The sequence below is a fragment of the Mus caroli genome, unplaced genomic scaffold (genome assembly GCF_978045245.1).
Source record: "Mus caroli unplaced genomic scaffold, Mus_caroli_1 scaffold_13, whole genome shotgun sequence".
Lineage (NCBI taxonomy): Eukaryota > Metazoa > Chordata > Mammalia > Rodentia > Muridae > Mus > Mus caroli.
In genome coordinates this window covers 76,798,934-76,825,696 of record NW_028227268.1, presented here as the reverse complement: position 1 = coordinate 76,825,696, position 26,763 = coordinate 76,798,934, and the positions used below count along the sequence as shown (strand labels likewise).

Sequence of the window (26,763 nt, the reverse complement as noted above, 5' to 3'; positions counted from 1 at the left end):
TTTCCCCTGCCAAGTACTCATGTTTTCAGGTCTTACCCTCAACTGTGTCCTGCTGCTGCTACAACTACTACTTGCAAGTAAGTCTGGGCCTGGACCTTTTCAATTGGAGAATTATTTCAGAGTGCAAGGCAAAGATACAAGGATGGTCATAGTGATGCTGTTTGTAATAGCAACCTAAATGTCCAATAATGGGGGACCGGGTAAATACATTAGACATAACAGTAACACAAGCAGTGAGCTTAATTGAACAGCCTCATGTAGACTGTTGGCATTCGCAGTGCTACAGAGAAAATCAAGGCAAACAATCATGTGTGCAAGCGTTGTGTGTGGACAATTTTAATGTTTGGACTCTAGGAAGGGAAGCCGTGAAATGTGAAGAGTTGGGAGAGGAGTCATGCTTGCAGTCATGCTTGCACATAACTTTCATGTGGTTTGAATGCATTGTCATAGATGTGTGTGTGTTATTGTTAAGGAATTTATTTTAAACTTCAATAAAACATATGAGGAATCTCAAATATGCAAGCTACTAGCTTTGTTTTGTCAGGGGTTCTATTCATGACAGAGGGAGAGGGGAAGAGAGGGAGGGGGAGAGGGAGGGGGAGAGGGGGAAAGAATGAGGTTACCTTTCCTATGCTAATTAACAGGCAACTAGTCCAGATTAGGTGGGCTATTTTCCTGGCCAACAATGCCCATTTTTCTGAATGTTAACTCCACTAGCTCTGGAGTCACATTGGCTCATGATTGAAGGGCTGTTATTCTGAAAAAGGAGGAGGGATGTCCTGTGTCAAGGACCCCACAACACACGGAAACTGAGAGACATTCAAGTTCTCATGTTCCATCTCAGTCCAATGGAGGCACACATTTTAGGGAACGAGCCTAGGTCGCCCAGGCTGGCTCAAACTCACTACAGTTCTTCCCCAGGCTCTTTACAGGGATGGCAGGCTTAAGTCATTGTTCCTGGTCTGGTCATTTCTTTTCTGAGAGACAGTTTCATCACTTTGGCTAGCCTGGAACTTGCTATATAGTTCATGCTGGCCTCTAGTTTAGGATTTTTCTGTCTCCACCTGCTGAGTTCCAGAATGACAGGCCTGTGCAATGTTAATAAATGTTTAAATGGGATTTTCTTCTGCCTCTCAAATCAGAGAATCATTGGCACAGCCAATCCTCCTCCCAACAGGGCAGCCATAGTTTCCTCTTTTATTCTGTGATGCATTGCTTAAAGAAATGGACCCTCACCGTATTGACCTCCTTTCCTTACTTTATAGGGTCATTGGAAGATGTTTATGTGTTTGAGGTTGGTAAGAATGCCTATCTGCCCTGCAGTTACACTTTACCTACATCTGGGACACTTGTGCCTATCTGCTGGGGCAAGGGATTCTGTCCTTGGTCACAGTGTACCAATGAGTTGCTCAGAACTGATGAAAGAAATGTGACATATCAGAAATCCAGCAGATACCAGCTAAAGGGCGATCTCAACAAAGGAGACGTGTCTCTGATCATAAAGAATGTGACTCTAGCTGACCATGGGACCTACTGCTGCAGGATACAGTTCCCTGGTCTTATGAATGATAAAAAATTAGAACTGAAATTAGACATCACCAAAGCAGGTGAGTAGACCTTTCCATGTTATCATTGTCTGTCAGCATCCCTGTGAGTCACGAAATCATAGAAATAGAGGATGCTCACATCTGACTTTTTTAGCTACAGACTTTGGGATGGGATGGGAAGACATGGATTAATAGGCCTCCCCTGTGAAATGCAGTGGTGTAGCTTCCACATGTTTTTGAACTCCAGGATATGGTCTACAGAAAAGGAAGAAAGACCTAGACCAAGGGTTCACAATCCTGACTGATCACGAGCATCACATGGAAAGTCTCTGCTTTCTATCTATTTTAATTGCTTTTTATTAAAAGATTTATTTATTTATTATATGTAAGTACACTGTAGCTGTCTTCAGACACTCCAGAAGAGGGAATCAGATCTCAGATGGTTGTGAGCCACCATGTGGTTGCTGGGATTTGAACTCCGGACCTTCGGAAGAGCAGTCCGGTGCTCTTACCCATTGAGCCATCTCACCAGCCCCTTAATTGTTTTTATGATATATTTTTTTTATCATATTTTTTCCTTTCCTCCAACTTCTGGTCAGATTTTCTCCACCTTCTTACTCACACAACTTTGTGTTCTTTCTGTCTCTCAAACACACACACACACACACACACATCAAAACTCAGAACAAACAAACATAATCAATAATAGAAAAATATCTGACAAAACAAAGTGCACAGTATCAAATGGAGTATGTTCTGGGTAAGGGGACTACTCTTGAATGTGACTAGTATGCCCAGTGACACTCCATTGGAGAGAACTGGATTTTCTATTTCCCAGCTGGCATCAATTGCAAATAGCTTCTTAGAGGAGTGGGAGCTCCGGTCCCCTTCCCCTTTCCAGTGCTGGGATTTTGTCTGGTTTGAGTCTGTGCAAGTCTTATGAGTGCTATCATTGTCTCCATGAACTTATATGTAGAGTAGGCCTGTTTCCTCGAAACTATCTATTACCTCTGGCTCTTACAATCTTCCTGTAGAGAGAATCTCTTGTGTAGTGTGTGGAGGCATCACTTGTCAAGTAAAAGCTAGTGGTCTATTAGCAAAAGGCAGGAAGTAATAGGTGGGAAATCTGCTTGAGAGTTTGGAACTCTGGAAGAGAGTCAGAGGCAAGAGATTTCATCCTGGACTCTGAGAAATTCAAATACATGAAACTGAGAAGAGGTAACCAACCATGTGGCAGACATAGTCTAGAATAAATGGGTTATATAAGTTATGAGCCAGTTGGAGAACATGCCAAAGCTATGGTCTAGGTACTTATTCATATATAATTAAGTTTCAGAGTCATTATTCTGGAATAAAGAGGCCAGGTAGAAAAGACTGTGGCTACAAATGGTGTCTCACATTAGGCACCAAATGTTGTTTTTAATAAAGTCTCAAATGTTCAATTTTACCAATAAAGACTAGGGAGCCAGATGCTGGGGTAATAGCCTGCTAGCTCAGAGAGACAGAGAAAGAACCCATTTGACCTTCCTCCGCAGTAGATGTCCCAAAAGAAAAAGGAAGTTCTCCTCTCTACACTGTCTCAAAAACTCTTCAAACTGAATGCCCCTCCCTTCTACTTCCTGTGCATCTCTATCCATCCTCCTGACTTCTTCTCACTCTCTATGGTTTTTTCCTATGTTCACTCCCTGTCAACTGGTTGCTTGCTCTACCTCTTGTCCTGTTGTTGACTTTATTTAATCCTGTTTACACTAAACAGAAAGCTTTCAGATTAAAGGTGTGTGCTAGGGCTGAGTCACGCCTCAACCAAAAACAGGCTTGCCCAGTAAACAACACAATCTCAAGAGTTCACAGCGTGATCAAATATCCTGCGGCATCTTTCCATCTCCTCTTGGTGCTTGGGCCCTACCTAGAAACCAGAGACTATATAGAGATGGATTCTGAATTTTTTTCCTACCTAAAAATCTATTTTAGGTAAGCCAGGAATAGAAACTACTGGGCTGTATGCATGTTTTAAGAAGATGTATATGTGCATGTTTATGCGTTTTAAGATAGGTTAGGCTTTAACATAGGGTCAGGTATGTAGCTCAGCAAAAGTCCCTGGGTTTGACTCCCCATCACTACACCAAGCAAAGAATTTAAGAGCACATCTTTGTGGTCATGTGGAGCAGAGTTCAAACCAACTCTGCTTCTTATTAATTTTCTAATGTTGCAACATTATTTCAAGTGTATAACCTTTTCAGCTGTAAAATATAGTTAGCTAGCATATAGGCCACTGGAAGGATTCTAGAGGCTGAAGCTTACACAGCAGCTATAGTGTGACCTCTGATGGCTGGTACTTCGTTACTAATTAGGCTGTAGCAATGATAAGTGCATCTCACCACTGTTACACATCTGAAATGTGGGCCACATGTAGATTTGCAGCTGAGGGTATGTGACTCTTCATTTATTGTTGTTCAGATGTCGTCTTCTGCCCTGTCAATGTTCCCTGACATAGCTCTTAGCAAAGCCTTACTCTTGGATGAGTGAGATGGCTCCATGGGTAAAGGCACTTGCTACCAAGCCTGATTACCTGAGTTTTGTCTCTTCAGCTCACATAATGGAAGGAGAGAACTGATTCTTGAAAGTTGTTTTCTGACCCCCACATGATCCCCCTTCCCAATAAATAAATGTTTAATAAATCCCCTTATCCATAATAATGTTTTTCTGACTCAAGCCAAGGTCACTCCAGCTCAGACTGCCCATGGGGACTCTACTACAGCTTCTCCAAGAAGCCTAACCACTGAGAGAAATGGTTCAGGTAAGACATAAGCACAGGAATATGTGTTTAGTCACAGAGCTTTGAATATGATAAATAACTAAGAAAAATCACTTTTTTTTTCTCAGCATCTGTAGTATTTTTTGAGGTGAATGAGGTGGTGGACCACATCTTAGCCTCCTGGGTTAGGATTCTAATTCACAAACTAGCCAGGTGAACAGAGGCAAGGCCGTTTGGTTCTCTAGTTCTCTGCTTCCTCTTCTGTCTAAAGAGCAGGGCCTGGAGACCTCTGGAGTTCCTGTCTCAGGGAAATGCCCGGCCCCTACCATGAAGAAATGATTTTGGATATCCATAGATTTTGCTATGCAAAGGAAGAGAAATATTTACTATCGCCATTGTTTCATTTAGAAAGGCATTTGGGGCTAGAGAGATGGTTCAGCTATTAAAGGCCAAGGCTCACAAATAACAATGGCTTTAACTTACTTTAAGATGTTATTACATTGTGTGTGTGTGTGTGTGTGTGTGCGTGTACACCCATGTGTCATGGATGGCATGTAGCAGCAAGGGAAAAACTTGGAGGTACCTGCTTTTTCCTTGTACTGTATAGGACGAGGGGATCAGACTCAGGTCTCAGGCAAGTACCCTTATACATGCAGCCATTTAGCTGGCCCTTACATAAAACTTAATTTTAAAAAAAAACCCTAATAAGAAATTGTTCTATTCTAGTTAAATATTAAGTCAACAAGCGTCTAAAAGGAAAGGCTCACAGCATCGTCTTCATTATTTTCTGATTTACTCTGAGCAGGCAGTGTTGCTTATATCTGGGGTTAATGGGTTGATTAGGTGTCATTCAGGGCCCTTTCTAGCAGGATGCATAAGGAGGAACTGCAATTCTCATAGGGCACGAGGCTGAAAGCAGTCCCAGAAGATAAACAGGACAGGACAGGCTGTCCTTGGGCACACTGCTCAGGGATGTTAATCTCATTTTACTTCTGGGTAGCGCTCTGTTCTTAAACTCTACGACACACTCCTCATTTTTCTTAGTGGGAGAGAAAGATAGTTTACGTTCCATCTCATCGGGGCACACATCTCACAAGCTACAGCTTGTGAGATTTCGATAAGAAAAGGAGTCCAGTGTGTGTCCAGTGTGTGTCACAGTGCAGTCTCACTGTGCACCCAACTCAGTGGATGTGCCTGTCACTAATCCTGTCAATCAGGCCAGAGGGCAGGGTGAGAAAACGGTTCTGTGCTGCATGGAGAGTAAGCTGGGTCCCGAATCTCCTCCTGCTAATTCCCAACTCAGTAACATTGCTCCAACTCTTGGACGTTAGGTTTCTCATCGCTGCAGTGAGCCTTCCAGAGCCTGCCTCAGAAGGTTGTTGTGAAGATTAAACGGGGTGAGGTCCTTGGAGAAGCAGCAGGTCCACAGATGGAACTCAGCTATCGATTGGCAATTTTACTACTGAAGTTATTAACTTTACCTTCTTTGGTCAGTTGCCCTGTGGGGAAAGGTGGTCTCTATTATGTCATTAGCAAGGAAATGAAATGCAGTGGAAACCTACGAACACATGCATGGTGTGGACTAATGGAGTTCTGCCAGACTTTCACTGTGTACTATTGTGCTATTTTGAAGAAAGGCTAGACATTTCCTAGAAGGGACCTCACGGCTCACTGAGTCCACTTTCCATCAGTACTGACTGACATCTGTGTATGCTTGTAGGAGCAGGGATGCAGGCACGGGAACACCGTTCCTCACAAGGCAGAGGATTTCCTTGCACCCCTCTATGTCATGAACAGAAGTTTCCTTCCCTCTATTTTTTCCCTTGCTATTTCTACCTAAGGCAGCGAGAACAGTCTCTTCTCCCACACCAGGCAATGTTGGCACTTTACCTAGATAGAATCTCCAAGGTTTTCAAGAGCCAGACAGGAAATAGTTAAACAAACAAACAAACAAACAACAGAGGGTAATATTCTAAAAATAAGAAAAGAAATGGAAAATGAAATTCATTGACATTTAAAGGCTTGTTTACAGATGTTATACTCTGCCAGTGACTGATAAATCATTTGAATAGCTATGTACACTTTTTGTTTACTGCAAAAGTGAGCATATACACTATTTGAATATTAGGAGGGTTGAACCTTTAAAAGTGAGAATGGAATTTCCTAAACTCACATGAAACAGAACAAATGTGTTCTTCTCTTATTGAAAGAGCCAAGGCTGGATCCCAGGGGAATATTCAGCTCTGGAGAAGGCCTTCTCTGAGTCCCAGCTTTCTAATCCATAGTCCGTGTCATGGGCAGAGCTCTCTAGCATAGCATCCTGTTTCTGGGTTGCTGTGTTAGTGCAGCAGGTATAGCCCCTTGCCATGAGGGCTGAGTTAGATCTCAAGTCCCCGAATGGTGGAGAACTGCCACAGATTGTCCTCTGGCCTCTGTATGGACACCAATGCACCCTCTGCCAACTAAGCCAAACCTCCAGCCCTGACTTCTTTACTCCCTGCTCCCATTTCATTTTGCTACAAACATGAACAAGAGATAACTATAACGTTACTTTTTATTTCTGTTTTTCCCAGGGAACCCAAGACTGCACTAGAGTGTTAAATAGCAGGAAGGAGAAATGAAACACACACACACACACACACACACTGAGATAAAATAAAACAAAATGCTGTTTCTTCTTCTAAAAATGGCAAAATAGTGGTACATCTACATAATATTAAGATGAGGGCCAGGTATGGTGGCACACACCTTTAATCCCAGCCCTCGGGAGGCAGGGGCAGGCATTGATCTCTGTGAGTTCAATGCCAGCTTGATCTACATACCAAGTTCCAGGACATCTGAGGCGACATAGAGACCTTGTCTCAACAAAACCAAATCATAAAAGGATGAATAGTGCTAAGCACCACATCTGGTACCTACGTACCAAGTAGACAGTAACTACGACATCTGTGTACATTCATGACCATTTCATTTCTCCTTCCTGCTGCTTACACTCTAGCACATTCTTGAGTTCCCCAGGAAAAACAGAATAATAAATAATGTTGCAGACATCTTTGTTTATGTCTGTAGCAAAATAAAATAGGGCTGAGGAGTAAAGAAGCCAGGGCTGGAGGTTTAGCTTAATTGGCAGAGTCTTTGTCTAGCTTACATGCAAGCCCTGAGTTTGATCCCCAACTCCACGTAAATCAAGCATGGTGGGATAGGCAGACTGGAAATCCCAGCACTCATGAGGATCAGGAGTTAAAGGTCAGTCTGGCTATAGGAAGGGTCTGAGTGCAACCTGGGTTACATGAGTCACTGTCTCAAAAAAGGAAGAGAGAGACAGACAGAGACAGAGAACAATTCATTCTCATCACTGAGACCAAGAGTCCTAAAGATGGGGAAGCAGAAGTGGGATTTCCAGTTTAAATAGTGCATGTGGTAAAAGATTCCTGTTTACGTTGAAGTCCCACCTTCTCCCCCTGCGGTTTTTATGATTTAAGTTGCTCTCAGGTAAGGAGAACAAAGCTGGAACATGTTTGTTTTGTTTTTTTTTTTTCATAAATAATTTTAAGCCAAGACAGTCTTTGTACTGTTTAGATCACAGTCTATTAAACTCAGATTTCCTGGAAGCCTTGAAAAGTTTAGAGTTTGAAGGGTCTGAAAGGTGACTGTGACTTTTCACAATCTCTGACTCCAGCAGCAAAAGGAATGAGTTGCTTTTGTTTTCTGGTAGCTGACAGCTCTTTGTGTTCCTGATGCTGTGTCCCCCCTCCTGCTCCCCTCTACCTGGAGACAAATGAGCTCAAAGGAGAGATGGTGGCTGGCAGATGAGCTCTGTGATTCTCTAGTGTTGGTGACGTTGCTGGGTGAAGCTCTTGAGAATGCTGAAGTTAAGCTTGTGGCTTTGGAGCCATGTGAGCCTACATGGGACTCCACGGGAAGCTGTTCTTACTCATGCAGCAGGGTGTGGCCTCATTCTCAGTTTCTTCCCTTGTCCAAATGACTAAGTCTCTACCCTTTAGAACAGTTGCGCTTTTACTTTTTTTAAATTTTTTTATTTAAAGATTTGATTAGTGTATGTTCATTATATGTAGAACAGGTTCTCTACAGATATTTTTACTCAAGGATATCATCCATTCTGACAATATCCATCCTTCATCCCCTTCATCTTCTCCCTACCCTTGCTCGCTAGTCTGTTTCTTTCTGGATATAGTCTCACCTTTGTCTTCATTCCATATGTATAAGCGATTTTTGCACTGAGTGAGAAGTTTGACATTTCACGTACAGAAATCTAGTTTTCCCAGTTCCTTTCATTGAAGATGCTGTCCCTTAACCTGCCTTCCCCCACCCACCCCCCATGGTCCCATTGCATGTATTGTGCATGCTTGTCAAGAAGAAAAAAAAGGCAGGTGTCTGCAGCCCTGTGACTTTGTTTCCTGGTCCTCCACCCCAACCAGCTGTGTTACCTGGATGTGTTAGTCTGATGCTGCTTGTCGCTGGGTCTCTCTGTATATGAGCTGAGATCAGGATTGCTATTCTATCAGAGGTCTTCGAGTTTTGGGATGAGTCCCATTGCTGCGAAGAATGGTCATGGGACTTGGGGTGGGGATTAAGTGGAACCTGTACACTGTTTTTGGTAAGATAGATACTTTCATATTACTTCTGCTCATCTATGAGAAATCTTTCTGCATTATGGTGTTCTTCTATTTAAAATGTTAATTATAGAGCTTTTTTTCTTCTATTTTCTTGGTAAGTTTTATTCCTAGGTATTTTATCTTATTTTTTAAAAAAGATTTGTTTATTTATATCTATGTTATGTGTGTGAGTGCTTTGCAGGCATATCTGGAAGTGCACTACTTGCGTGTCTGGCGCCAACAGAAGCTAGAAGAGGATTCTAGATCCTTTTGGACTACAGTTGTAAAAGACTGCAAACCACCATGTGGGTGCTGGGAACCAAACCCAGGTCCTCTGCAAGAGCTATAAGTGGCCCTTGACTTTGTTTTTAAAAAGACAAGGTCTTAGTATGTAGCTCTGGTCATCCTGTTACAGTGTAGATTAGGGTGGTCTCAAGCTCACGGAGATCTGCCTACCTCTGCTTTCCAAACACTGGTGTTAAAGGTGTGTGCCAGCACACCAAGAGAATTTTATTTGTTGCAACTATTGTGAATGGATTGTTTTCTTGATTTCTTTCTCATCGGATTTGTTATTGGCATATAAGAAAGCTTTGAGTTTTGTGTATTGATTTTGTATCTAAGCATCAACTCTAAGAGTTTTCAGTCTTTGGTGTGTCTTACATACACGATTGTGTTATCTATAAATAGAAATGCTTCGACTCTGTTTTCTATTTATATCCCATTTATTTCTCTCTCTTTTCTAATTGTGCTAAGAGTTCAAAAATTATGTTGGATAAGAATGAAGGAAGTAGACACCCCTGTCTAGTTCCTGACTTTAGTGGAAAGTTCTTTTTAAAAAATTTCCTCCATTTATTATAATGTTGGTGGTAGGGTTGTTGCTTATAAACTTTATATTGAGGTGTGTTCCTTCTTAATAAGTTTTTTGGAAACAGAGTCACATACTACTTCCAAATTTGCTTTGTAGTCAGTGATGACCTTGGTGATGACCTTGGACTGCTGATCCTGTTACCCGATCATAGGCATAGGTTTTCAGGCTTAGTTTATGCAGTACTAGCAATCAAACCCAGGGCCTCTGTGTATGCTAGGCAGCTTCTCTTAGCAACTGAGCATCTTCTTTCATAGCTCCTGTGTTGAAGTATGCTCCTTCAAGTCCTACTTTCTTAGCAATCTTTTTTTTTTTTTTTATCCTAAAGGCATGTTGAACCTTGTCACAGGCCCTTCCCGAGTCTGCTGAAATGATCAGCTGATTTTTGTCCTTGACTCTATGTCCTGCCATGTCCTTGCACAGCTCTAGGAACTTGACCTCATCAAAGCAGTGAGAAAATGAAGAACAAACACACAGACACACAGGGACGCTGGGACTGAGTGGCCTGGGCTCTTGGATGGTGTACCCTCAGCAACTGGGATGCTCAGCATGGTTTTATGTAGAGTTGAGCAGGGATGTGGGATTATTGCATATGGCTGCACAGGAGGCAACATCAGTTAATCTCAGTATTAGCAAGCTCTGGAAGGGAGCAGCCGCCCGGCTGTGAACATCAGGTAGGGATGGATGATGGACATTTTCTGACCACATTGTCAGCATTCAAACTTGAATCTCGAGGCAGGTTTTGCCATCCTTGAACCTCATCCAGGGAAGGCTTTGCCACTCCCATGGAGACCTCAACATGGCCAGACCCAAGTTAACAGCACACATTCACTAGGGGCTTCTTCCAATCCTCACAATGTACTACACTCAATTTTAGACAAAAGTCCAGAAAACCCACTCGATCAATTTATGTGAGTGATTACAATTATTGATTTGCAAATGGTGGACCATCCCTTCTGATGATGAAGCCATTTTCATCACACAACAAGCTTTTTTTTTTTAAATTATTGAATTTGGTTTGCAAGCTGTTTGTTTGCTGTTATTGTTGTTTTTTGATGCAGGGTTTCCCTGTGTTGCCCTGGCTGCCTAGCCTGGAAGGTTTGCAGCTTTGTATTAATAATTACTTTTGCACTAGTTTTCATCAGGAAGATTGGCCTTTTGTTATAGTTATGTCCTTAGCTGGTTTGGGTATCAGGGTAATCAACATTGGTTCTATAAAGTGAGTTTGGCAGCATTTCTTCCATTTATAGTTCATGTAACTCACCTGAGGAACATGGTGTTAGTTAATTTTTTAAAGGTCTGGTAGGATTTAGCAGTGAGCACATCTGGGCTCAATTTAGCTGGAAGACTTTTTAAAAATTATGGCTTCAATTTTATTGTTCATTATAAATCTCCAAAAGAGGTTTAGATTCCATTGGTTTAATTTTGGTTGGTCACATGTGCTTAGAAACCAATGCATTCCTTTAGATTTTTCAGTTTAGTGGAATATATGTCTTTTGAGTATGTCATAATGATTTTCTGAATGCCATTTGTAGCAGTTGTAATGTCTCCCTTTTTATCTCTAACTTCCTCATGTACTTGGGTCTTTTCTCTCCCTTTTGGTTAGTTTGTCTAATTTGTTAACTAGTTTGGTTTCTCTTTCTATGGCTTCATTGTGCTGGAAGTTTTGTTGCTATCTTATTACTTTCTACCGGAATGTCTACTGCTTCCAGATGCTATTTTTGGGTTTGATTGTTCTTGTTTTTCTAAGACCTTGAGTCACATCATTAAGTTATTACTTGCGTTTTCTTTGAATTTTTAAATGTAGGTCCTTACATATCTATAAACTTTCCTAGTGCAACTGCATTCATAATATTCTGCAGATTGTAATATATTATAATTTGAGGAATTTGTTAATTTCCTTCCCAATTTCTTTGATGACCAATTTATCACTCAGTCCTGATAAATTAATCTCTCAGTCATTCATTTTCCCTGAGTTTGTGTTTTTAGGCTAGTTCTTTTTACTGAATGAGAAAGTTCAATTAAAAGTGTTTGGCAAAATGCCTGATTCCTGGTGAACTGTAGCTATTGTTTCCATTGGGAAACAACTAAATACCTTGCCAATGAATAAATGTTAAACTTTTTTGAGAATTTTGTATCTCTGAAAGTGTGATCAGAATATGACTAAACATTATCAGCGTCGTTAGGTTGCTGCAGCACTCTAGGCCCTCTGGACAAAACCAAGGACATATTCAGTATAAATGCTCCGGTGAATGACAATGAAGAAAAGGAGGCTATGACTGCTCCTAGGTTTGGTTCAGGAGAAGGTTTATTGTAGATATGAGGGAGAGCATAGCCAGAGGGGGAGACACATCTTGGGAGAGTCTAGAGTGAACATGACCCTGAGCTGGGCTATGTGAGGAAAGGGGAGAGGAGTGAGCCAGAAGACCAGAGAACCAAGAGGCCAGGAGGTAAAAAAGGTAAAAAAAAACAAAAACAAAAACAAAAACAAACAAACAAACAAAAAAAACCCAACCTACTGGTGTAGCCCAGATGGGTGGATTATATAGGGAAGAAGCAATGGGGGAAGGGCAGCCCAGGTCCTGGGATGGAGAGTTTGGTGTAGGAGCAGGGTATGCTGAGAGAACCTGGTAGCTAGGCACCTCAGCCTTTTATCCTGGGTTTGAGACCTAATAGGTAATGGTGTTTACCTAGTTAAAATGGTCATGGGTGTGTTGAATCTTTTTTCCTTGATATGGAGTTAAAAAGCATTGTTAACTACTGTCTACTTTTCCCCCTTTGTATGTGTGTGCACGGCAGAGACGCAGACCCTGGTGACCCTCCAGGATAACAATGGGACAGTAAGTAACTTCTGTGTGTAAGGCCGACTCATGCTTGTGCAGGCTTCCTTTCCTATGCCTCCCATTTGTGGGAAAGCTTTTGCCCTTCTTGGCTTCCTACTCTGTGGCTTTTCAGTGTTGACAATGACAGTCTGACCATATTGGCCTCTTACTGATAGAAGAAGGATAAGACTGTGAGGTGCCCGGCACATTCGGAGTGTGGAAAAGCCCCAAGAGGAAATGAGCAATCACCTCTCTTTGGAAATGTCACAACTATGTATCACTGTGGAAGGTTCCTTGATGTTCTTTTCAGGTTTTTCACTTGAATTTTGTTGTGGTTTTGAGGCATGCTCTCATGTAGCCTAGGGTAGTTTTAAACTTACAATGTAGCTAAGGATGGCCTTGAACTCCCAATCTTCCTGCTTCTACTTCCACAGAGCTGGGATGTCCACTTTATATTTTGTATTTTTTTTTAAGATCACTTTTTTCCCTGTAACAAGACACCATTCAAGAATACCCAGCGCCATGAATTTATGTACTGAACTATTATGTACTGAACTAGAAAGAAGAAAAACACTAAAAAGCCAGCTAGCAGTAGCAACTTGAAAATTCTTTGATGAGATTTCTCAGAGGGTAAAGGCGCTTGTCACACAGCCTGACTGACTGCGAGTGTGATTCTTGGAGCTCATGACAGGAGAGATCTGACTCCTGGCATTTGTCCTCTGATCACCATTCCTGTGTCCTGTACCGTGCCCTGGATGCACACATATGCATGTACATAAGTATACCAATAATTAATAGATAACAATAATGAAAACAACTCTTCAGGTCCAGGTCTCGAAGCCTGCATTCAGTGACTTTGGCGTCTTATTTGTGTGCTCACAGTCAGAGCTTGGCACCTTGAGCTTGTGTCTCCCTTCATTGAGACAGTGACCACATCTAAGAACCTCTGTTGTCTATAAGGTTTTGTACACAGGAAGTAATGTGTGTTGATTAAATGGAGGACAACTTCCGAGATTTATTGCTTTTGTGGTTTAGTGTTATTGTACCACTTTTAAATGTAGTTTTTATTTATTCTTAGATTATTTTGTACATGCATATAGTATATTTCAATAATATTCACCTCATCCCCCCTTCCAACTCCTCCTGGATCCCTCTCATGTCTCCTCCCAAGTACGTGTCTCTTTTTAGTTTTTGCTGTTCGTAACCTACTGATTCTAATTAGTACTTCTCATATATGCATGAGTGGTTTGGTTTTTTGAAATAGGGTCTTGATATGTAGCTCAGGCTGGCCTCAGATTTACTGCTTTCCTGCCCTAGCATCCTGAGTACTGGGATTACAGACATTCTTCACCATGACTGGTTGGCTTATTTGTTTTAAAAGTGTCTCTACTAACATTGTCTTTGAAGGTGGAATGTGGACTTAATTTTAGAAATAGAAGGATGTTGTATGTGACTCTCTGGTATCAGAAACGAGAGAAACAGCAATAGTATAGCTCACTGACTGAGCATCTATTGAGAAACAGGCTCTTTGCTAATTTTCTTAGTAATCCCACAGGGTCACTAAGCTCTTGGAGATACAAAATTTATACCCAGGACTGTGTAGTTGCAAAGTCCTGGCTCTTGCAACTGCTTTTTGTGTGTGGGTGGAGGTTTCCCTGAAAGACATCAAATGTAGACAATTCTGAAACTTCCTCCTTCTGAACACAATTTTGAACCAATTAGGTTCTACTATAAAGCCTTGATAGGGATGGGGGCAGGTGAGATAAAATGTGACTTTCATATGTACAGCACTGAAGCGAGTATTTTACTTCCTAGTTAAGTACTAATATTAAGCTAAGCCATTTCACTTCTTCAAAGACTGAGGCTTGTCTAGAAGAAGACAGATCAGGGTGGCTTCATCATTCCTACTATCCCAAGAAGCCATAAAAAAGAGTGGTCTGACACTTGAACTGTGAGAGTATTTGTGCATATTACCAATTTCTGGACATCATGAGCTTGAACCCTGTTTTCTTTTCCCCAGAAAATTTCCACATGGGCTGATGAAATTAAGGACTCTGGAGAAACGATCAGAACTGCTATCCACATTGGAGTGGGAGTCTCTGCTGGGTTGGCCTTGGCACTTATCATTGGTGTCTTAATCCTTAAATGTAAGTTGGGAGAAGTTGCTCAGTTTTCTTTCTGATAAAGAACTGTTACTGGACTGGAGAGATGGCTCAAAGGTAAGGGCACTGACTGCTCTTCCAGAGGACCCAGGCTCAAATTCCACCACCCACATGGCAGCTCGCAACTGTCTATAACTCCAAGATCTGACACTCTCTCTCACTTAGATATATGTGTGGGCACATAAAATAAAGGTAAATGATTGAATGAATGAATGAATGAATGAATGAATGAATAGAACTGTTACTATAGGTATAGGAACCAGTGCAAACCTAGATAAAAATATAACCTTTTAAGTAAGCCTAAAAGTGGTTAGACTACACACTCATTTGTCTTTCCAAATGCTGCCAGTTCTGATAACTAGTGATCATTCGAAGTTTCTACATGTCAGGAAGACTCTATGTCTAATGGTTTACATTTCATCATCATCATCATCATCATCATCATCTTGTGATCTAGGTTGTACTATTTGTTCCCAGTCTAGGGCAGAAGAAAGTAAAGCTTGCTGAGAGCAACTGAGTTCTCAAGGTTTCATGGTGAGCAAGACACAAAGCTGGGCCTTTAAGTCCAGGCAGACAACCAGGATTGGTTATCTTTGTATACAAAACTAATTTGAGGGCTGGTAGGATGGCTCAGTAGGATAAGGTGTCTATTTTGTAAATTCAAGCCTCATGCTCTGAGTTTGATCCTAGGAACCCACATTTTTTCCTCAGACAGTCCTCTGCTCTCTACATGTGAGCAGAAGTACTTGGGAACCCCTGACCTCTCCTGTCCTGTCCTGTCCTATCCTGACCTGACCTTTTCTCCCCTCTCTTCCCTTCCCAACCTCTCTCCTCTTTTCCTCTTTCCTCCCTTCTCCTTTTTTGTTTTATCTCCCACCCTCTCTTTTGTCGCTCCCTAATTAATTGAAAAAGCTACTCTATTTAAATTATACATAAGCTCATGCTTAATAGGAAACCCAACACTATCACCTCTCTCTATATGGGTTTCTATATTGCTTTCTCAAGCATCTCTCTTTAACAATGAACCATGATTGAAATTCCTGAGTTGGGTTTTCTCCTCACAGCCCTCAGCACACATAGTTATTTGTCTTTATTTAAACAAATGACTTGGGGTCTGGGCATGCAATGTACTTTCATAGCATGTAGGAAGCTCTGGAGACCCATAAAACTAGGTATGGTGCCATACACCTGTAATCCCAGAACTCTCTTGAGCAGTGGTTCTCAACTTATAGTCACCTATCAGATATTCTATATTTCAGATATTTACATTACAGTTTATAACAGTAGCAAAATTGCAGTTATGAAGTAGCAACAAAATAATTTTATGGTTGAGAGTCACCGCAACATGAGGGACTGTATTAAAGAGTTTCAGCTTTAGGAAGGTTGAGAACCACTGTTCTGGAGGTAGAAACAGGAGACTCAGAAGCTCAAGGCAATCCTCAGCCACACAGTGAGTTCCAGGCCAGGGCAGGCTGCAGGAGACCCAGTCTTGGGATAAGCTTTTTCCAGTTTGGTTATTGTACGGAGACCATTATCATACTTAAGATCCCAATGTTCCCATCAGCCCAAACCCTTGTCCACTTTCATAATTGTGATGTATTATCTTTTCTCTGAGAGCAGAGAAGGTATTAATCAGAGGGTAATACATTATATGAGCCTTTCTCCTTAACATACAACAAGGATGATGCCTATAGGGTGATAGGCCATCTCGGGTGTTCACAAGACTGAAGGAAGTTGCTAAAATATGGAATTTCCATTGGTAAAGATGGAACCATCTGAGAAAAACCAGGATAAATTGGTCATGCTGACTGTGAACTGATGTTGCCAAGGGCTTTAAGGAGGACAGGTCCTGTAACTATGATACACAATATCAAATGCACTAGGTACAACTGATACTTGGCTGGGCAACCAGGGTGTTGATGGGTTGATGGTCTCCAAGTATGTTAACCAAACAGAAAAAGCAAAAACAAAAACCCTCTTTTCTCAAGAGAGGATTTCCTGCAGCTTTCCCTGGCCTGGAATATACAAGTCCAAATACATACCTGTGTGTTTGGAACGTGTCCAAATGGATGGATATAGGCATTGAAATCAGCCTTATTTCTCCCAATTGTTTTCTGTGCCATTATTTGGTAAATGGGTTTTTCCAAGAAAGAAACAACCCCATACATACTCACACAGGCGTGCTCATAGACTGTATTTAACTCTGGGGAATATGAAATTTAGAGGCCATTAGATGATGAAAAGAGAAGTGATAACATGCACTACTTTTGGAGTTCTTCCAAGACCTAGAAGTTAGGAATTTATGTAAAAGATAAGAAGGAGGTGGGTATTCTTCACTTAGAATCCCATCCCATGTTGGGAGTTCTCTCTCTCTCTCTCTTTCCTTCCTTCCTTCCTTCCTTCCTTCCTTCCTTCCTTCCTTCCTTCCTTCCTTCCTTCCTTCCTTCCTTCCTTCCTTCCTCCTCCTCCTCCTCCTCCTCCTCCTCCTCCTCCTCCTCCTCCTCCTCCTCCTCCTTCTTCTTCTTCTTCTTCTTCTTCTTCTTCTTCTTCTTCTTCTTCTTCTTCTTCTTCTTCTCTCTCTCTCTCTCTCTCTTTCTCTCTCTTCCTTTTTTCTTCAAATAACATACATTTCATTCAATGAGACAGAAAACAGACTTAAACACTATAATTTTTTCTTCCATCAATTTTTTTATTTATTCACTTTACATCTCAATCACAAACAGCCCCTGCTCCCAGTACCCCCTCATACAGCTCTTCCCCTGCCATTCCCTTCTCTCTGAGAAAGGGGAGGGCCCGCTGGGCACCAACCCACCTTGACATATCAAGTCACTGCAGGACTAGACACATTCTCTCTCACTTAGGCCAGACAAGGCAGCCCATTGAAGTGAACAGGATATCCAGAGGCAGGCAACAGAGTCAGGGACAGCCCCCAGCCAGTTGTTGGGGGACCTACATGAAGACCAAGCTACACATCTACTACATATGTGCAGGGTGGAGTGAGGGCTACATCCAGCCCATGTATGCTTTTTAGTTGGTGGTTCAGTCTCTGGGAGTCCCCAAGGGTCCAGCTTAGTTGACTCTGTTGGTCTTCCTGTGGAGTTTCTATCCCTTTTAGATCCTTCAATTCTTCCCCCAACTTTTACACAAGACTCTCCAGGCTCCATCTGATGATTGGCTGTGGGTCTCTGCATCTGTTTTGGTCAGATGTTTGGTGGAACCTCTCAGGGAACGTTTATTCTAGGCTCAAGCTATGTCTCCAGGCATAACAGAGTATCATTAATATTGTCAGGGATTGGTTCTTGCCCATGGGATGGGTCTCAAGTTAGGCAGTCCTTCACTGACCATTCACTCAGTCTCTGCTCCATCTTTGTTCCTGTACTGCTTGTAGGCAGGACAAATTGGGGGTTGAAAGTTTTGTGGGTAGGTTGGCATCCTTATCTTTCCGTTGAGATTTCTACCTGGAATCCATCTACAGGAGGTGACCACTTCAGGCTTCACTTCTAGGAGTCTTAGCTAGAGTCACCCTCATAGACTCCCAGGAGCCTTCCTCATCTCAGGTCTCTGGCATGTCCTATGCTCATTCTATCTTTAAAAGAGGCATGGGTGAAGTTCAATTCATATATACTGACATCTTTCAATGCCTTTCATAAGTTCTACATTTCTGGAATAAACCATAAAGCCAAAATAACTGAAAATTATTTATACTTAACATGTATAAATTTTTTAATCCCCCAAAGAAGGCAGCAGAACAATTATTTACATAGGATTTATATAATGTCTATCAATAAAATGAATGGTGTTTCCAAAGCCAAGAGAAGACATTTTAGAACAAAGTATGGACTTCATGTAGGATATTATTGAGATTAACCACAAGAGCTATTTGTGATTATTAGTAAAATGGGAACAATTTTGGCTTAACAAAATTTATATCTATGGTACTTCAAGGATAGAAAAGCGATCAGCAATTCAGAAGAAAAATATAAAAGAAGGGATGAAGACTTGGCAAAGGAAGCTCACCTTTGATTCTTCCTTAGTTAGGAGAGAACTGAGGGGAGTTAAGCAGTGGTAAAGGATGGATGGTCAGCTAAGTCAATAGACAATCAGTAGTTAGATATTTACTCTTCTGCCTATTGTTTAGAAGCTGGAATTCCTTAGGATTAGCCTTTTTCTCTTTGGTAAACATTCTAGTTTATAACATATATTCTGTGGACTTAGACACATTCTCTTTAATCTTTTCAACTCTTAAAATGTTGGTGCAGCTTGTCTCCCTGTCCAGTTGATAGCTCCACTTTGAAGGTTCATAGATTCATATGTCAGAAACAAAGCTCCTGCATTTGTATTCCACTCACCGAAACCCAACTCGCAGGCTCTGAACTTCTTCATCATTTCACTCTGTCTGTTTGCTTATGCCAGAAATTCAGAAGTCATCTCAGATTGTCTTTCTAATGTCTTAATAGGTAATCAAGGAACCCAACTCGCAGGCTCTGAACTTCTCCATCATTTCACTCTGTCTCTCTGTTTGCTTATGCCAGAAATTCATAAGAGATGATCATCTCAGATTGTCTTTCTAATGTCTCAATATGTAATCAACTTCAGTCTCAATCTCCGTACAAAATACATCTCAAATTTCTTCATTATTCTACATCAAATCATCATCTCTATTTGTTTCTTTATTTCTCCTTCTAATCAATTCTCTACAGAGTAGTCATGTTGGACCATACTGTCATTCAGCATATAGCATACAGGTCTTCCTGTCTTACACCATCTGGATTCTTTTTGTTGTTGGTTGGTTGGTTTGTTTTGGTCTCATGTGTTGCTTGCTTGCTTGCTTTGGACTCTTGATCTTCCTGCCCCCAGATCCCAAGGGCTGCAGTTACAGGATTATGACTGAAAAGGTCTTTAGGACCCAGTCTCAGCTTACCTCTCAGATGTTATTGGAGGACACCCTCTTGTTCTAGTCATGGTTTGGTTTTGACACCAACCCGATCTTTACTGAGGGTTCTCTGTTCCTGTAATCCTCCCCCCCCCCACCACAGCTCCTGATATAACTGACTCATTCTTTTCTTTCAGAACAGACCTCAAAAGTCATGTCTGAATGTGCTCTCCTAACCTTCTCTAGTTTTGTTTTAGTATGTTGCTGGTTTCTTTTGATAATGGATCACAATTTGAAACTCATTTTTTTTGTCCCTCCTTCCCTCCTTCTCTCCCTCCACTCTTCATCCTTCTTTCCTCACTAGGATGTGTGCTTCTTGGAGTCAGAGCTCACAACTATCCCTGTGTGTCCCTGGTGCCTATCAAACTGCTGCACATACAGAATAAGTCTCGAAATATTTGTTAAATAAGAGCTATACACTGATATTACTTTTAACATAGTCATAAGACAGAACTGGTCATTCGATTTAATTTGTTCTAAGGTAAGACCATATTTCACTAGCCACTCTCACCTCCAATCAGTCTATTCTATGCCAAGAACCACCCTTGGCTTAGAGAGGGTTTCTGAGGAAGGGGTGTTAGGGAATGATGGAAGAACAACTTGAAGTCAATCCTGGGTACACGCTGACAGTCTTGTGTTCTGCTCCAGACAGCTCTCCAGAGATCTCCAGGAAGTTCAGCTCTTAGATCAAAGCCCAGTCTTTTATTTGCATAGCAATTCAGTAGTCCACCCTAGGTTCCCTTTTGATTATCTCACGAGTCAGCATTTTATGACTCTATCCCCTGATTCTTAGAAAAGATAGTAAGTACATTTTTTAAAGCATAGCAATGAATTCAGAGGTCTGCCTGCCTTTGAAAGCACAGACAATAAGCTCACTGGGTAGGATCTGGCTCTGAGATCACTATTTTTTCACCCTGCCTGGGCTTAAATTAGCTCTGTCCCAGGATGACCTTGAACTCAGGAATCTGCCTGTCTTTGTAAGCACAAACAATAAACTTAGCTGGGTAGGATCTTGCCCCGTGATTACCACTCCTCAAATCTCTTTATCACCTTCCTTAATATTTTTCTGACAAGCTGGCTTCTAGTGCAACTGTCTCTGTTCATTTAGATACACAAAGCCCCTTATATAAATCATATTGTATATTTTATGTACTTGAGCAAAATATATTCTTTAACTTGTGTTTTTAGAGTTTTTCCTCACAGCCTTAAGGGCTGTCCTGAAGGTCACAGTGTTCACCATTTTGCTGAGATATATCCTCATTTCCTGGACTCATGCTGCTTCTAATTATCATGGAGACATTGACCTTGGCAGGGAAAACACTCCCTGCTAACTTTGGTGGGGAGGAACAAAAAGTAAATTATGTACATTATTATACAAACAAGCCTCATGCTTAGGAACCATCAACACTCGCGGAAGCCCAAGTCCTGTTAGTTCTTCCCCACGGGTGGGAACTGTGTCACACTGTCCCTTGGCATGGCGGGACTTGGCAATTTTATTTCTTATTTTCAGTTATCTTAGAAAAGCACTCTAATTGATTTTTCTTCTCCTGATACTTAGGGTATTCCTATAAGAAAAAGAAGTCACCGAGTTTGAGGTAAGAATAATAGAAAAGGAATTGGGAAAGTGGGAAAATGGTATTGGGATAAGAGGAAGAAGACATAGTATTGCTTTATTATTTCTCTGAGAAATTCTGGGTTGGAACTTTGAATCTTAGGTTAGGATTTCTTGGTTTATAAAGGGAAATTTCAATAGTTTTCCCCTGGTGCATTTAGCTTCCTCTGTTCTAAAGCTGACATGTATAATTTGCTATCAAATACTTATCTCTCACTTCTAACAAACTGAAACTTTAACTGAGTATTTGTTATTTTTATGTTGCTATTAAATTGATAGAGAGGAAAATACCCTTGATCAGCTATGGTCAGGATTTTTATAGCCCCACCTAGGCATTCCCTACTGTGAATGACCTGGAGACTCATCTTGCTGATTGATACAGGACATACCTAGAACAACTGAATCAGGATCTTGAGAGGTGGAGCCTGAGGAGGTATTGTTCTCAAAGCTCTTTAGGTGATCCTCATTACTCCACTCCTGACTCTGTACACACACACACACACACACACACACACACACATACACACACACACACTCACATACACACTCACACACACACTCACACATACACACACACACACTCACACACACTCACACACACACATACTCACACACATTCACACACACACTCACACACACACACTCACACACACACACACTTACATATACACAAACACTCACACACACACTCTCAGATTTTACAGTTTCAGTAAGATTCAATACATGAAAAATTGCAATGCATTTCACGGGAAAATATGATTATCTGCTGAATACTATAGGAATCGCATCTAATAATCAACAAAATCCAGAACTTTCAAAAGACAAAATAATATAAAGTGAAAAGTCATAAAAATCCAAGTATGGTATTCAATTACCAGTACAATTATTCTTCCTTAGAAGTGAAAATGGAAACATAATATTCATAGGCTGATAGGGTCCAACCTAGACATAGTATCAGAGTTTTTAACTGGAAGCAGGGATACCTGGAAGGCCCAAAATAAATATATACAGACTTTTTTTTTTTTTTTTTTTTTTTTTGTGGTACAACTTGACAGGCAATTTTTCAAGGCTTAAAGTTTTTCTCTTCTCTCTCACTCTCTGTTCTCTTTCTCACTCACTCTCTTGCAGCTTGAGGATGCACACACTCTATATTCTCTCGTGTACTCTGCTTTTCTCCTGTGTGCTCTTCTTTTTTTGAACCCCCACACTCCTACACACTTTGATGTGTTCCCCTTTCACTCTCACAATACTTTTCACACACACCTCACACACCCCACACACACTCCACATGCACTCTCCTTTCATTCACACACACACACTCTCCATACACACCCACATTCTCTCTTACTCTTTACATTTTCTCTTCACTCAGTCTTCACGTGTTCTTTTCATGCTCTCTCACTCGATCTCTAGTCACTCTCTACTCGCTCTCTACATTCACCTCACATTCTCTCTCATCTTTTTCTTGCCCCAATCTTTTATTGATACTACCAAATTCAAAAAAATAACCACATCCCACAAAAAATAAAAAATTACAATTTTCCCCAAAGTTTCAAGCTTCCCTATACCCAGGCCTATAGCCAAAATAATAATAATTATAAACTTATCATTATTTAAAGTTTAATTTTTAACTTATGCTTAAGAGCTTAGAGCTCTGAGACTAGCTATTTATATTTCCTTGTGAAGGTCTAATGATAATTGACATGGACAAAGCTGCCAGGAAGTGGCCAAAAAGAATCAAGTTAACCCTTAACTCAGTAATTTTACTAGCTTTCTGCTTTTGTACATTGTACACAATGACTCTCCTAAAAGTTCCAGTATTTTGACTTGATTTTACTAGTATATAATTTTGTATATTCTATACTTTCTTATCCAGGAACCACTCTAAAATGTTGTGTAACACTTATTTTATAACTCAATAGTTTTTTCTTTTCTTGGGGTCCCAATGCTGGCTCTAATTTATTTTCTAATAATTTCTTTAAACTTTCTTTACAAGTCAAACATTAATCTAGAACTACCACTGTGTAGTTATAACATTGTTTCTAAGATCAGAACACACAACATATACTTGGGCCATTAGGACTGTTCTGTGCTGTGTCCCTATGCCTCAATTTTAATGGTTTAAGAGCCATTACATCAAAGAACATCTAGTTTCACAAAATTCACCAGAACAAAAAGAGAAAAAAATAAAAAAGTCAGATATAATAAAATAATTATATATACCAAGGCCAACTAAAAAAAACAGTTGCACACAAATGAAATCTATACAGTCGTTGTCCAGGGCTAAGTTTAGAAAAAAAATGACAGCAACTGTTTTTTTTTTTCTTTTTACAAAGAACTGCTAAGGGTTACTAAGATGTCTCCATCCCGGCCTACTACAGACAGTCCCTGTCATTATATGCTATCCTCAACAATAGGCAATAAGGACAGGCATCCATTTAGTATCTGTGCAATGCTGTGCTCAATGTTAAGCTCTGTCACTGTAACCCTCTAGCATTGACTATGATAACTCCAACCCAGTGCCTGATAAATACTAAAAATCAGCTCCAATGAATACATGAATGATCTGGTGCTCCTCACAGCAGCCCTGCTTCAGGGCTCTCATGATTCCCATTTCTACACATGAGAAAACTGAGGCACAATGCTTCCTAACACATGGCTTCTATGGCTATATGTATTTCGTTCACTGCTGCAATCTACAGATGCACAGAACGGCGTGTAACTGATGTGAGTTAAACATTGTACATGCACATGAGTGATGTGAAAACAGATGGAAGACTGGGAACAGGAGATGAAGATGAGGTGTGTGAATACAGTCAGAGTGTAAAATAGACAGCCATGAAAAGTTCATCGTGAAACCCATAGTTTGTATAATGAATATAAAATATAGTGCTGAAAACCATTTAAAACCCCAAGCCAAATGAGCAACCAAGCAACTAACCTCAAACAACAACAAAACAAACAAATAAAACAAAAAACCAAACCAAACAAACAAGTTTACCCAAATGTGTTGAATCTATAACACAATCACAGTTTCCTTTTGAAACTCAAAAGGTGAGCACACAGAGGGTTGAAATAACAGTTCAAGGGACATTCAATCCCTTCAGCTTCACCTCCTACTTGGCACTTGGAGCATCTGTCTTGTCTAATTCTCAGTAAGCACAGGGCTTTCTCTCAACACCTTGTAACTATGTTGGATGCATTTTGACACATCCCAAACACTTTGGCCTTTGCCTCCTCAGAGTTGGGACCTATGGCATTCATACCTAAGACAATTAAGATCTGTTTACATGTCCTTAATTGTTCCACAAATTCCTGTCTGGGTTTCTTTCAATGAGCATCTAGTGAAGGGCCATGAATGTCAACTAGCTGCTGTCCTTAGTGAAGTATATGCTTTGAATTCTATTTGCTGTTGTTTGGGAAATTCTTCTATCAACTTCATCATTTGATTGTTACAGCCTTATTACACTGGCCAACTTGCCTCCAGGAGGGTTGGCAAATGCAGGAGCTGTCAGGATTCATTCTGAGGAAAATATCTACACCATCGAGGAGAACGTATATGAAGTGGAGAATTCAAATGAGTACTACTGCTACGTCAACAGCCAGCAGCCATCCTGACCGCCTCTGGACTGTCACTTTTAAAGGCTCATCTTCATTTCTGACTTTGGTATTTCCCTTTTTGAAAACTATGTGATATGTCACTTGGCAACCTCATTGGAGGTTCTGACCACAGCCACTGAGAAAAGAGTTCCAGTTTTCTGGGGGTAATTAACTCACAAGGGGATTTGACTGTAACTCATGCTACATTGAAATGCTCCATTTTATCCCTGAGTTTCAGGGATAGGATCTCCCCCTCCAGAGACTGCAATTATGGATGTTGAAGCTCACTCGTGCTTATATACATTAGGAATGGTTAGTGTGATGTCTTTGAGACATTGAGGTTTGTGGTATATCCATAAAGCTCCTGAACTACCGTAGTGGGGATAAAGGGCTAAGACAGGAAGGGGCAGTTCTTTGTTGATGTTGAAAATCTAAAGAAGTTGGTAATTTTTCTAGAGATTTCTGACCTTGATAGATTAAGAAAAAGCCAGGTGGCATATGTTTAACATGACATAATTTGGGAACCTTAGGCAGGAGGGTGATAAGTTCAAGGTCAGCCAGGGCTATGCTGGTAAGACTGTCTCAAAATGCAAAGACGATAATAACCATACAGACAGCAGGAGGCTGGAGATGAGGCTCAGACAGTGAGGTGCACTTTGTACAAGCATGAGGAATCTGTGTTTGATCGCAGACCCCACATGAAAAAGCTAAGCCTGGTAGTGCATGCTTGTAAACTCAAGAGATGGAGAGGTAAAGGCAAAACAGATCCCTGGGGCTTGGGTGCGGTCAGCTTAGCCTAGCTGCTGAGTTCCAAGTCCACAAGAGTCCCTGTCTCAAAGTACGATGGACTGAGTATCTGGGGAATGTCCATGGGGGTTGTCCTCTGCTCTCAGAAGAGACATGCACATGAACCTGTGCACACACACACACACACACACACACACACACACACACACACACACACACGTGCGCGCGAAATGAAGGTTCTCTCTGTGCCTGCTACCTCTGTATAACGTGTATCTCTACAGGACTCTCCTCTGCCTCTGTTAAGACTGCTCCTGAGTGGGAGCATGGCAGAGCAGACCAGTAATTAATTCCAGCACTGAGAAGGCTGGAGCAGAAGCGTGGAGAGTTCAGGAGCACTGTGCCCAACACTGCCAGACTCTTCTTACACAAGAAAAAGGTTACCCGCAAGCAGCCTGCTGTCTGTAAAAGGAAACCCCGCGAAAGCCAAACTCTGACTGTTGTGTGCTCAAGGGGAACTGACTCAGACAACTTCTCCATTCCTGGAGGAAACTGGAGCTGTTTCTGACAGAAGGACAACCGGTGACTGGGACACACGAAGACAGAGCTCTTGCAGCAATCTATATAGTCAGCAAAAGATCCTTTGGGAGGACAGTCGTCACCAAATCTATTTCCAAGCCGGTGGAGCTCAGTTTCATCTGGCTTACAGCTGCCTGCCCAGTGCCCTTGGTCTGTGCTGGCTCCCATCTATAACAGAATCAAATTAAACAGACCCTGAGTGAAAATATTGAGTGAGCAGAAAGGTAGCTTTGTCCAAAGACTTTTTGCATTGGGGAGCAGCTGTGTACATCAGAGGACATCTGTTAGCGAGGACACCAAAACCTGCGGTACCATTTTTCATGTATGAATTTTGTTGTTTAGGTTGCTTCTAGCTAGCTGTGGAGGTCCTGGCTTTCTTAGGTGGGTATGGAAGGGATACCATCTAACAAAATCCATTAGAGATGACAGCTGTCATGCAGATGGGAAAACTAATCTCAAATGTTTTAAAGTAATAAAACTGTACTGGCAAAGTACTTTGAGCATATTTAAACCAGATCAATGGTTTTA

The 26,763-nt window shown here is 41.2% G+C and overlaps 1 protein-coding gene across 1 annotated transcript; it reads left to right on the top strand.

Annotated features, from left to right (window-relative positions):
* Positions 1-26,763, top strand: Havcr2 (hepatitis A virus cellular receptor 2). Its single transcript, XM_021178000.2, has 7 exons — positions 1-77; positions 1,266-1,607; positions 4,261-4,344; positions 12,583-12,623; positions 14,626-14,752; positions 21,259-21,295; positions 24,771-26,763. The coding sequence occupies exons 1-7, from the start codon at positions 20-22 to the stop codon at positions 24,928-24,930; spliced, it is 849 nt and encodes a 282-aa protein (XP_021033659.1). The 5' UTR covers positions 1-19; the 3' UTR covers positions 24,931-26,763.